General features: G+C 29.9%; 1 protein-coding gene across 1 annotated transcript in view; it reads left to right on the top strand.

Moving 5' to 3' along the window:
* LOC129960836 (cubilin-like) overlaps nucleotides 1-12,494 on the top strand; it is a 131,616-nt gene extending 119,122 nt beyond the window's left edge. The window contains exon 9 of the mRNA XM_056074505.1: nucleotides 11,934-12,494. Within this exon, the coding sequence (XP_055930480.1) occupies nucleotides 11,934-12,211 (278 nt within the window). The 3' untranslated portion in view covers nucleotides 12,212-12,494. The remainder of the gene's footprint in view (nucleotides 1-11,933) is intronic.
* The last annotated feature ends 1,438 nt before the right edge of the window (nucleotides 12,495-13,932 follow it).

A 13,932-nucleotide genomic window follows, 5' to 3' on the forward strand; every position in this document is an offset into this window, starting at 1 on the left:
TTGGAAAATATTATCAGAATTGAATAATGTTTCTTTTTTTATTTAACCCTTTCTAAGGCCGTGAGAAGTATGCTTCCCACCAAATTTATCAATCTTTGTATGAAATTATGTAGGTTGGCATAAGTTCTGACAAATTTTTTTAGTAAGTCAGAAACTTAGATGCTTCAGTTCTTTATCGCAGACAAAATATTGTGTCTTGATTTGTTACTTAATTATTAATTAACCAAATTAATTAATTAATCAAATTAAATTTTTCTAATAAGCTAAATGAATCCTTTATCTTATTCTAATTTCAAGCCTAAAAATATTTTAACATAATATGACTAGAAAAAAATGTCCCTTTAAAGGGTTAAATATGCCCCTGTCAACTTTTCGGCCATACAGCAAAATATAAATCTGAATTTTTTTCGTACCGCTCAAAGGTAGGAAAACTTCTATATATTCGAAAGACTTCTTATGTAAACAGTTATATACATTCATAGAATTTGTTCTGTTGTGTACGTTCCGGTTATCCACATTATTTCGACTGCCGAAATCCTTTGAATATCTACATGATGCATATCGATTTCCGAGATGCATTGCAAACAAAATATAAATTTTCTTTTGAATCAGTTCTCCGATACGATTCACTGAAGGCTTATTCAAAATTGAAGGAATAGAAAAGCTTTTGTTAAATTGACCAATTTGAGCTAATAAAGTGTTGTCATATTTCTAGTTTTTTATTTATTTGTCCATATCGAACAGTCTACCTACAGGGTGTACTGCCCAGGAATATAATATAGGAAACTTGGGTACAAAAACAAATTTACATCGGTCATAAATTCCAGAGAATGTGCAAAAGCAAAAATGTCAAATTTCCACGTCAACTTTCCATAAGTGTTTAAAGAATCAATTTTTAGAAAAGTCTTCCTCTTTCACTCAAAAAAGTTCTTACTGGAAATCCTAAAAATTTCTTTCAGTTTCACCAGATCATTCCTATTATTAATTTATATTTTAATCTATGCGGTTTTCTTTGCATATGTTTAGATGAAACTCTATAGAGCAAATATAAGTAAAAACATGGTGAACTACATGTCTGTGTAAATCTTATGTAGACTTTAAATTGCTAGCTAATTTGAAAACATATAAAGTTAATGGATCATGGCTTGTTACTTAAAATTTCCTTTGGCGAATGAGGTTTGTATTTTCCTATAGATTTAATAGTGTTATACACACGAATTAGCAATTTGCTAGTGTAGCACACCGTTTAAACTAAACTAGGTTCTCTAGCAAAACTGGTATCAAATTATAAGGACTTATTATGCTTTTTCCAAATAGATGATTATGTATTTACGTAGGTATCTCAGAAATCTCATTTTTTTTAATGATGATTTAGCTAATTTTCCGTCCATTCGCTATAATTCGTAAACGGTTATAGATACGATGACTTACATTCCAAATGGGATCTTTTGTCATCTCTTTACATTTAGCAAAGTCAGTCCAAATCACTTTTTATTGCAGTCAAAAAGTAATAAATTGGAAAATTCCAAAAATTTTTGAAATTTAGTTCATTTCTGCAATTTTAAAAACAAAGAGAGATCAGAGGATATAAAAAAAAATTAATTTTTAAAACTAATTTTATTTGTTACCTAATTTTTGTACAATATAACGATTTGAAAATATTCTATTTTAATGCACATTACTGAACTAATTTTAAAATTGTCGCTTCAAGTGAAATTTCTAATATACTGGTGTGTTATTAAAGCCATCAATTTGAAAATTTTCATTGTAAGCAGATAAATATTAACCTTAACCAACATTTTATGAATTATTCAATGTGAAAATTATGTTTAAAGACAATTGAGCACAACTAATAGAAATTAGTTTTCCAATCGCGTTTAAACCTTCCATAATGGTAAAATTTGATACAACTCAGAATTCCAATTTGCAAAACTGAATTCGATCAGAAAATTGCCTCCATTCACAATTTTTTCTTTCTGTTTTAAAGTGTTTCTCACTTTTTGGAACTGCTATAATTTCATGATTTTTTATCAACTTAAATTTCATCAGACTTTTTCCCAAACCCTCAACATATATGAGTACGATAATAATTTTTTTTAAATAATAGAGTCTTTATTTTTTTAATGTTTATAAAGTGTAGAAAGATTTGAATACCAAAAACTGCGCTCCTTCTGAGGGAAAAAAAACAGAATACTTTGAATAAAATAAATCATGTTTTAATATTCTGTTGTTTTTTTTCTTTTTTGCGTGAAGGAAAATATCGAATTAAAGAAAAGGAAACAAAGGCACGTTTTTGAATCATTATTCATTGCTCTCCAGGTACTTAAGATAACAATACAACTACTCTTGTAGAAAAAAAAAATGTCAAGAAATGCACATAACGCGAAGACCTTCGTCACATTATGCTTTTTTTTATCCATTTGATACAGAAAACGATTTTTCCCATATTGCTATTTTAGATGGAACTATAAAATAAATGAATAATATATTTGAACTAAACATGAAAAACAACGATTATGTTATGAAAAAAGAGCAAAAGATGAAAATAAAGAGTCTACAATATGTTTACATCGAAAGCATTTTCTTCTAATGAGAAAATATTTCTCTATTTTCAGCTCTAAATATCATTGTCTCTATTTCCGAAAATACAAATGAGTAATCTATGAATTTTTCAACTCCAAATAGGCTACAGTCGTAGAAAATATTCATTCAAAGTTTAATGCTTACAAGCTTAGCGGATATTTTTTTAAATGATATCCGTGGTGAATTATACATTTTCCCTAAAGAATCATTCACTGCAGTTTCATTAATTAGAAAGCTTAAAAGATTAATAATTTATTAGCTTTACAGCGACAAAAGGGCTATCTCAAACAGGCGTTGGGAAACTAGAAAGTTCAAGATAAGAAGACGACACCCTTTACTTTAAATACTTCGACTTCACATTAACTTTGCATTGGACCAACACAGCAGTGGATCTTTCACGCAATCGGGCACGAACACTGAAGCCGTGAATTTATCAGCAGACAACATGCAACCAAATGTGAATTCTGCATTAATCAGTAATGAAAGCATTTACAAACAGTCATCACTCTTGCCCTTCACAAGAATATACTCCTACGCATCAATCGAACTAAGAAAGCTTCAGCTGTGGACAAAATATTTATTGATTAGAAAATACCACTTTACTCCCCTGAAGACTGATCCTAGTGGTCTTAAAAGAAAGATTTGTTGATTTTATGTCGAAAGTTTAAGATACTAGATAAAAACAAAATCACTAGTGAACAGTTTTGAAATTAGTGCTATTCATTTCTTATAATACTCTTTTATATACACCAAATACTTAATAAAAAACCCAGAATTACGAATCCCATGATATCCGACAGATAAAGCGCGTGGTGTTTTTCTGGGAAATGTAATGAAAAGATCCATTTCAATGACGACTAACGAGCGAAGTAATCAAAAACCCAGAATTACAAATTCCATGATATCCGACAATAACCGCGCGTGGTGTTTTTCTGGGAAATGTAAATGAAAACATCCATTTCAATGATGACTAACGAGCGGAGATGGGAAATGCAGTCGTCGCAGCCCAATAACATGGATCAAATGTTCCAGATTGGTCGCTCTTTTCTTCGGATTCAATAGCCTGTGTAGTTCTTCGGTTCAGAGAAATGACAAATAATACAACAAATCGGCCCCTTTCATGTCGAAACAAATCGTGCGCAACCAATATACGCTCTGGCTTGTCTATATATAGTTTACACTGCTGAATTCAGATAATTTGAGTCTATTGAAACATTTTGCAGTATCCAAAAGCCTTAAGAAATGTATAGCCAAAAATCAAAACATAATGAACTCTCCAGAGAAAGTATTCACGTTGTTAGATGAAAAATAATTTAATAGGAGGTTTATTGCAAAATAGTCATTCATTTCACCTTTTATCAAACTTAATATTTAAAAATATATGTACTTTAATCTAAATTGGTATCTCTAATTTAAAAATAAAGTTATTTACTCATCTTTGTTGGTTCATTTTGCAATAATTCCTTTCTGAAATAATATATTTATATAACAGTCATCCTTTTCTGTTTGGTCAAGTTAAAATTGGAATGCAACTGAAAAAAAAACATTTCTAACAAACGGAGATCTTTAGCGCAAGTACCCCCCAATTAAAATTTCCTTGTTTAGCCATTTCCAGAAATTCAATCGACATGCTCATCAATAAGAAAAAGATGGGAAAAAGTACATTTAAAGCATTCAGAGCTTCGAAAGGAGAACTCTTTCTAAAATTTAGCTGAATAAGCATTTATTCTGGCCTTGTGATTTTCACGTAATACTACAGCTAAACGTTGAACACTTAAAATTACAAAAATTAAATTATGGGAAGCGGGGAGCAACCAGAACTCTTCTCAACACAAGAGTTAAAGTGAAATGATTAGAAAAAGATTAATTTTAAAAACGAGGATAATTTGAATTTATTATATACTAGCCGCCTTTGGCGACCAGCCGGTTCGGCAATCTTAATGCTCGTTAAAATTTTAATAATTAAATATTTTATGTAATTCCTACTTTAATAGCTTCTTCATCAAATATTTTAAAGCTTCAAATTTTGATAGTCATGTAATTCACTCATAATAATATAAAGTCCTTCAGCCATAACATAATATGTATCTCTCTAATTTTCTGTTAGTTCCGGTAGAATTTATGCTTAAAATTAAAATGGAAATGACTAAACTGCAATTAATATAATAATATTTTTTACTGAAACAAAGTATTTTTTTTAATAATATGATCACTGATAATAGAGTCACTGAGCGTTTAAACTTTATGGGCACTAAAGAATATCTTTCTTAAGTTATGTAATCTCTCAAGAATTTGTCAACAAAATTTTCTCAGATTCATCATGAACAGATCGATTCATTAACAATGTTTCATTTTAAATGCATCAAACTTTAAGAAAATAAAAGGAATCGTTTAAAATAATCGGTCGAAACCAGGTTTAAAAAACGATGTACTTAAAACTATAAGTATATACAAAAAAATATATAACTAACATAAATACAATTTAATTACAAAAGCATGCGACTAACCTAAAAATAATTTAAATAATTGAAAACAGGTTAAAAAAAGTCTACTTAAAAAACGATGTACTTAAAACTATAAGCATATACAAAAAATAGATAATTAACATAAATACAATTTACTTACAAAAGCATGCAACTAACCTAAAAATAATTTAAATCATCCGTTGATAACGGTTGTCATGGCAACAATCAGAATGCGCATGCGTGAATTTTCTTTGCCAGCTCCGGTAACGCAAATGCGTGAATTTTTTTACGCCAGTTGAGGTAACGCTATGCAGATTATACATTTTTAATTTCCTTCATTCTGTGTTATTTTAATTCAAAAGTACTTCAGAATGAATCTGAAACATGGATTAATTAACAATCTTTAATTTTAAATGCATAAAACATTAAGAAAATAAACAGAATCGTTTGAAATAATCCGCCGAAAAACGTTAACCCTAGCCTCATTTCTGTTGGGAGAAAAAAATCTGAACTCTGACTCATTTGGCGGTGGGAAAAATGGAAGATTTTTTTGGCGGAAAAGTTGGCGGTGGGGAAAATGGAAGATTTTTTTGGCGGGAAAGTTAGTTTTTAATTAATAATTAAAATTCTAATTAAAATTTCAAAAAAAGGGACCCCAGGTGCACATTCCCGACCTCTAAGGTATACATGTACCAAATTTGATAGCTGTATGCCAAATGACCTTGCCTGTAGAGCGCCAACACACACACACACACACACACACACATTGAGCTTTATTATAAGTATATAGATATAATATAATGTAATGATATTTTTATCTTGTTTTAACCCATATTGACTTCATTCTAAAACGTTCCTTTATTTCCTGGTCTAATGCTACCTTTTTTATGTAATTAATATTACAAGAGTTCTGTAAAAATGCTTAAATCAGCGGTTTTCAAGCTCCGAATGAAGTGATAAAAATATATCAAACTAAGCGAATTCTTTTAAAAGATATCTATCATTCCCTTTCCAAAATCGGCAAATGTACAGAAATCCCTATCGGAATATCATAGTATAAAACCACTGGGAAAAATATTTCTGTCTCTTTTCTCTTTTCGCTCTTGTGTTGAAATGAAGATTGACGTGTCTCGTCGTTTCTGGCTTGTATATAAATTATGCCTCCCGGAATGGAATAAAAGCGAAGTTAAAAAATTCAAAGAGTATTCTCTTTCTTCGGCCACGAAACTGCTCAAAAATATATGTTTTGCATATATAATTTTATTGGAAGAGTAATTAATTATTTTTTTAATTTAAAAATGACAATGATATATCGCATCAGTAAAGCAAATTTGTCTCTAACATTTCATGTCCAAAATAATTCTTTTGAAAATTCATTTTCCTTCCAAATAAAAGCGTAACTGAGACAAGGTAACTTGTTTTAAGGTTTCCAATGTGAGGCCTGTATAATATTCGATAAAAGTATAAAACATTTGCAAAAAATGGAACGTTTTGATTCTAATGTCATGTTTTATATCTATTTAATAATTTCTTTAAATAAAAATATCTAATGTATCAGTGACTAGCAATTAAATGTTTCCTATTGCCTTATTTCGAAATAATACTGAAGGTTATTTCCTAATTTAAAAAAAAGACATATTTTAGAACATTTGCAGTTTCTAGTGCGTTTACTTCGAAATAAATAGGAAATAAATGTGTTTAGATTATTTCATTAGAAGAGCTCTCTTACAAAACATGCAGTTATTTTAATTATTTGGTAAGGAAAATCTTCGATTAAGCACTTATTCCGGCACTTTTATCTAATGTTTTTAGAATTTATAATACGCTCACACCATCACAGTACCTTCGTCATTACTAGTAAAATGAATTTTCCAAAGGTGAGGCCCACCCATTGGTGTGGTGTGGAAGTTTGAAGGGGTGTGCCAGTTCAGGTGTCGTTCCGCGTCATCTGACCAAAGTTCAAAATTACGAAGTTCGTCCCCAAATAGCACAAGTGTTGCTTTAAAATGGGACGCTAATATAACTAAACTAAACTAAAAGTGATAAGAACAATGATGTATTTCTTACTTTGTGAGATTTGCAGTAATCGTCGTCTCCTCTAACAGTAGAATGTTTAGTGCTGACTTTCAGAAATTTGCGTTAGTGCCATAATCGGCCTTTGTGAGTATTTTTGCGATTTTGATGCATTTTACTACCATCCTAAATATTTTCGTGAGAGATGAACCCGAGAAAGGATCAAACAAGCGCAAAATTTGTACAGAATGACAAAGTACATAAGCAACTATGTAACATAGCTATTTGTGGAGTGCACGCTTTTGTCATCTACCAAGAACGCACACGCTAATTTTTACAGTGTTTCTATTTTTTTAATCGAAACATTATAATAATTCTCCCTTATAAGACAGAATTATTATAAGTTGTAATAATATGTTAGAAATAAATAAAGGAAATGCAACAAAAAAATGTTTTTTATTCATAGTAAAAGAGTTCAATGATCACTTAAAAAGTGACACTGATTTAACCCTTTATTGACGGACAGTAATTAAAATTACCAATTAAAATCTGGCTTATATCTTCGTAATATTTTTCTGATGGTATTCAGAAGAACACGGAGAATGTAATCCAGATACCAAGTAGTTAATATAAGTTAAAAGTAGGAATTAAAAATATTTAATTGTTAATTAAGTTAATTACTTCAATTAATTAAAAAATTTCATATATTCCATGGAATTATTCTGCAAGAAAACTTAACTAGTGATGCAAAAATAAAGCTCAAAAATTTATGGCAAAATAATTCAGTAAATAAAGGGTTAAGTTACCTAGAATTAATGCGAAATACCATGCAAATTGCTGATTTTTTCAAGACTTTATTCCATTCATTGAAGCACTTGGTTAAATGTTAACTCTTGTTTTTAGAAAGAATTAAAATGTATTCTATTTTCTCGAAAAAAAATCAGTGTTTGAGTATTAATATCAAACACTGGCGTACTTGAATTATCCAAAACTACGCAGGTTATCGAATATAATCCCAATGTTTAAATGTATAAATTCAAAATTCTAATTGTGAATACATTCTTCAGATTTTATTTTTAAACTTTATAAATGATTTCTTGAACTGTTTGCTTAATTGGGTAATTTTTGTTCATATCAATTAAGCATAATTTAAGAATATACTTCTCATCCATTTCTACCGAGTAAGTCAGTCAAACCAGTGCTAGAGAATTTCAGTTAAATCAGCTCTGTTTTCATAGACAGATACCTGAACAGATCGAATTAATTCATCTTCGTGAAACTGAACACTTCAATAGATATTCCATCCTTCGGCTCCCCATTCCATATCCGCCGTCAAATTGGTCCAATGGCGGAGATATGAATGACCTTCCTGTATTATTCGCATTAATTTCTACAGAAAATTGAAGTCCTCTAAATAGTTGCAATTAAGAATCTCAATAATTGAACATGCTGAACAATCTGTCATATAGATTTCAGCAAGTTTTACAGTGAAGAAGTAAGTACTGGAATTTCATAAAAGTCACACAAATTTTAGCTTTATGTGGAAATTCGTAATATTTATGCCAACAATTTATCTATACTTATATAAAGCTCAATGTGTGTGCGTGTGTTGGCGCTCTACAGGCCAGACCGTTCTACCTACAGCTACCAAATTTGGTACATGCATACCTTGGAGGTCGGGAATGTGCAACTGGGGTCCCCTTTTTTTTGAATTTTTAATTAGAATTTTAATTATTAATTAAACTAACTTTTCCGCCAAAAAAATCTTTTCATTTTCCCCACCGCCAAATGAGTAAGGCTTCAGTTTTTCCCCCACGCTAAAGAGGATAGGCTTAAGAAATTTTCGTCAGATTAATTCAAAGGATTCTGTTCATTTTCTTAAGGTTTGATGCATTTAAAGTTAAGCATTGTTAATGAATCGATCTTTCAGATTCATTCTGAAGTACTTTTGAATTAAAATAAAACAGAATAAAGGAAATTAAAAATTTCTAATCTTCATAGCGTTACCCCAACTGGCGTAGAAAATTCACGCATTTGCGTTACCATAATTGGCGTTGAAAATTCACGCATGCGCATTGAGTTCTGATTGTTGACAACGGATGCGGACTTGGTTTTGAAGGCTTAATATGTTTTCGATAGATTATTTCAAACGATTCTGTTTATTTTTTTAGTGTTTGATGCATTTAAAACTAAACATTGTTAAATAATCGATTTGTTTATGATGAATCTGAGAAAATTTTGTTGAAAACTTCTTGAGATATTATATAAATTAAGAAAAATATTCTTTAGTGCCCATGAGGTTTAAATACTCTTCGACTCTGTGTTCAGTACCCATATTTAAAAAAATGCTTCGTTTCAGTAAAAAAAAATATTATTATATTTATTGCAGTTTAATTATTTCCACTTTAATTTAAAGCATAAATTATACGGGAGCTAATAGAAAATTAGAGACATACATATTACGTTATGGCTGAAGGCCTTTTATAATATTATGAGTGAATTATATGACTATTAAAATTTGAAGTTTTAAAATATTTTAATGAAGAAGCAATTAAAATGGGAGTTCTATAAAATATTTCATTATTAAAATTTTAAGGTGCATTAAGATTGGCGAACCGGCTGGTCGCCAAAAGCGGCTAGTAAATTAATAAAATAATTTTTGAATCCCCACATTTGTAAATACAAGAATACAGTCCTACTTCACTCGTCTTCTTATGGATTTTTTTTTTAATTATATCCAGAAAGAAAATATTGTAATCGCGAAAAAAATTCCATTTTTAGATTTTGACGAATCTTCACATATGAAAACTTCATGGAATTGGAAAAAAAAAAAAAAAAAAAAAAAAACATTTTATGAATTATGTCTACTTGAAAAATTATTGTGCAACGTAGGACGAAGTTTGTCAAAGGGTACTGGTGAATATGGTAAATTTAAGAAGCAATGAGCTTGATGGATGAAATTTAGTATATTGTTTTATCACCAGAGTTGAAAATATGTATGAAAGTTTATCACAAATCCGTCAAAAGGTTGACTGTTTATCTGTTCGTGAGTATATGAACACTTTTAAGTTCACAATATACCAGAGTTTTAATACATGAATTCCAAAAATTTAGAGCTGTATTTAATTTTGGAAAAAATTCGTGTATAGATACACTGTTAGTTTATTAATCTATGTATGATTCAGAAGCACAATGAATTAAGTAAAGGAAATGAAGCATATAACACTAAAATTGTATCAAATTTTGGATTAAATCAGCCAAAGTAGAAAGGTTCGGTAAATACAAAACACTGTGTATTGTTCAATATACGAGAAAAAGAAAGTTGCATGCACTTAAGCTATAATGCGTATAGAATTAAGATTTACAATTAATTTCAGAATTCAATAAATAATTAATAAATAAATTTCAGGTTTCAAAAATTTTAAGAATGCACCAAATGTAGTTAGGAATCCTTTATTCGTCATTTATTTATCTAAAATTTTTTGAGAGGCTATTTCCAAATTTTCTTATCAGAAATTGGGATTAAAGTTCACTGTGTTACCTATAAAATAATATGATTTCCCCGTTTCATAATTGTAATATATAAAATGAAGCTCTGCAAATAAAAATGATTGTTTCATGCCATTAATAAATAATATATATTCCTTTTACTTGATATTATTCAAGTAAAGCAGTGAAAAGGAGGTTTTCAGCAGCTCTAGTTCAAAAATTGATGAGAACCTGATTATATAGAAGTTTAAATGTACCGAACATTCTTTTGTCACGCAACAATTTTAAATGAATGGGTTCCTTTATCTTAGATTAATATCACTAGATGGCACTACGAAAAGAAGATTAATGAAAGTTCCAAATTCTTGCATATTCTCCTCGGACTCATTCAGATTACCATGAATCTTTTGTGTTTGTAGTAATTTACATGTCATTAAAAATTAAAGGTAAATCGCGTAGTTAAATAATTTTTATGCGATATTAAAACTAATTGCGCTAATAGAAAATTCTAATGAATCACTGTATATAAATCTTCCGAAGTTTCAAATACATAATATATTAGAATGTAGGAATTTTTAATTAAATAAAGGTATTTTAATACCATTTGGTTTCAGTACACGCATTTAATTATTATATATTTATTACTACGTGCTTACCTTTGAAGACATGCATTTAAATAATTGTAATCAAAATGTTCCAAGCAGAACCAACATTCGTCCTTCCAATTAAAATATTTTAATGGTAACATTTTCATATTTTGCATTGTCTGAAGAGGTTAAAATCGGTATAAATTCCTTGGATAAGATATAAAAATAATAATATCGATAAATTGTTTCGCTGCACGGTTGAGAGATTTCATTTGTATTATATATTTATTACAACTGGCTTACCTTTGTAGGCATGCATTTAAAGTAATTGTAATCAAAATGTTCCAAGCAGAACCAACATTCTTCCTTCCAATTAAAATATTTTAAGGGTAATATTTTCATATTTTGCATTGCCTGCAGAGGTTAATAAAATATATAAATTCCTTAGATAAGATATAGAAATGATAATATCGATAGATTGTTTCGCTGCACGATTGAGAGATTTCATTTAAATACTAATAGTTTACATTGGATTGAATAAAAGTCTTTTCCTCATTTAACCAATAAAATCTGTTACAAGTTAATTAATTTTTTGGGTATAAGACTGTTATTATAAGTTAATTCAATGTTTTGTACTACAAATTTCATCACCTGTTAAATAATAATTACACAAATCTCTTTAATCAAGCGGTGAAAACGAACTTCTTAACAAACTTTCTGTACATTACATGCATTCATGTCTGTGTGTACATTGTGTGTAAGCTGCTTTAATATCCTGCTCTTCATTTTTATACAGGTCATTTGCCGCTTGTTGCCGGCTGCAGTGGAGCTCTAATATTATTGATTATAATAGCATGTGCAGCTTATTACATATACAGAGAAAAACGTCTGAAAGCTCAGAGAGAAGCTCTTGCTCTTCAATTGCGCCAACTGGAACACAGTCCAAGTTCCATTGCCCGTGCGCCACCATATTTCCCTCGGTCCAGAGACTGCAGTATTCATGGTCATCTGAATGCTACGTCAGAGGAGTCTTTTGAAGTCCAGTATAAGAGATATCCTCCTACAGAGGTTTAATACCCTGGACAGCCAAACATGAGGGACCAAAGATGAGCTCTATGTATATCTAAGGATATCAAAAGTAAATTTGCTAAAATTTACCTATATGGTCAGTGACCATTTCGTGGTTCTATCTGTTCCAAGTGTTTTATACTTGAATATCGAAGAACCACGCATTTGGTGCGAAGTTTGATATTTTGAGATTTACTCTTTCTTGGAAAAATTATTTTTTATTACAAAGATCAAAATGCACTGCCAGTGTTTTCGATCCCTCTTAGAAGACCACTCATGTACTGGCTAACAGATGGGTAGAATAGGAGTTCATCTTCATCATGCGCCAAAAAGGTCATGAAAAAGAAAAATTGTACCAATACAGTACAAGAAGATAAAACACTTTCGCATAAAAAAATTATTCTTCTCTTTTGTACGTTAAGAACATCAGTATTTTATGATTATATGATGAATTTAAATCTTGACAATAAATTGTCAAAATTTGTATGAAAAATTTAAATAAAATTTTTTAAGTTACTTGAATAAACATCTCTTTTTTTATTTAAAAAAAATGTTAAACCAGTATCTGCAAAGATGAAAGTGAACATTTAATGCCTTGCATTACAGTTCGTACACATTTTACATAGTCTCTTTTGGTCCAGTTTGAAATTTAACCTCCAACATTTAACTGTTTCAAATAGATGCAAGATAATAAACAGAGTAGAAATTATTTTAAACAAAGTACTTACTAAACTTGAAGAAACATCCACTGAACTTGAAGAAAACATTTAGGAGTTGAGTTGGTTTCTTATGGCCCAAAAACATTTCTTTGCCTAAGATGCTGCCACACATTCACGAAAACATTTAGGAGGAAATTACCAAGTTGCTTGAGCATGAAGAATAATAATATCTCCCGCACCATTATCTAAAATCTAGAAATATCTATTGCAATGAAATTTTTACAACGGCTGGACACATTACATCAAAATATTAGCGTAAGTAAAATGCAGCAAATATTCTTAGTGCCAAAAACTTTTGAAAGAAGCGAGATATTACAGTTGTATGATAAATTTAATTCATACATTCGCAGCCGTGATTCCGTATTCTATTTCGACTATTTAATTAGATGCCCCCTTTTTTTGCTAATAGAGAAAAGGTCATCCAAGTAGATAAATAGCTCTGTACAATTAGATAGTAGGTGTGAATCCCTGGGAATCATGAAGCAGTCAAAGTTTTAATACTGAGTAAGAAAAAATTCGAAGTTTAATACAGTTATCAAAATGTTAAAAGCATCGATGAAAAAAAAAAGGATTCACAGAAACCCAGCAACTAAAATATATTGTACAAAACAACACAATATCTACTCTTTTATATCAAAAAAGTATTATCATTTTCAAAACGATTAACACATTGAACGCTAAGGACAAATGAGATAAAAACTCCATGTAAAGATAAATTCTTCTCGCTGTTGGCATTTTTTTGCAAAAATAATTAAATAAATGAATAAAAAAGTGAAGGTATTCTTCAGACATGTATTAGAAGCTTCAACTTGTCTGAACTTGCGTAAGAGACCATCCAATTTTAGCACACAGAAACCAGTAACTGAAATATCTGAAAGATGAGATATCTCGTCTGTAGCGTTGAATGGGTTAAATTAACCAGAACTCTTTCGAATATGTATTGTATGCGTAGTTATAACTAAGTAAGAAACATTATTGAAATCACAATTTTTATAAAAGCAATAAAAA

This window comes from Argiope bruennichi, chromosome X2 (genome assembly GCF_947563725.1).
Source record: "Argiope bruennichi chromosome X2, qqArgBrue1.1, whole genome shotgun sequence".
Classification (NCBI taxonomy): domain Eukaryota; kingdom Metazoa; phylum Arthropoda; class Arachnida; order Araneae; family Araneidae; genus Argiope; species Argiope bruennichi.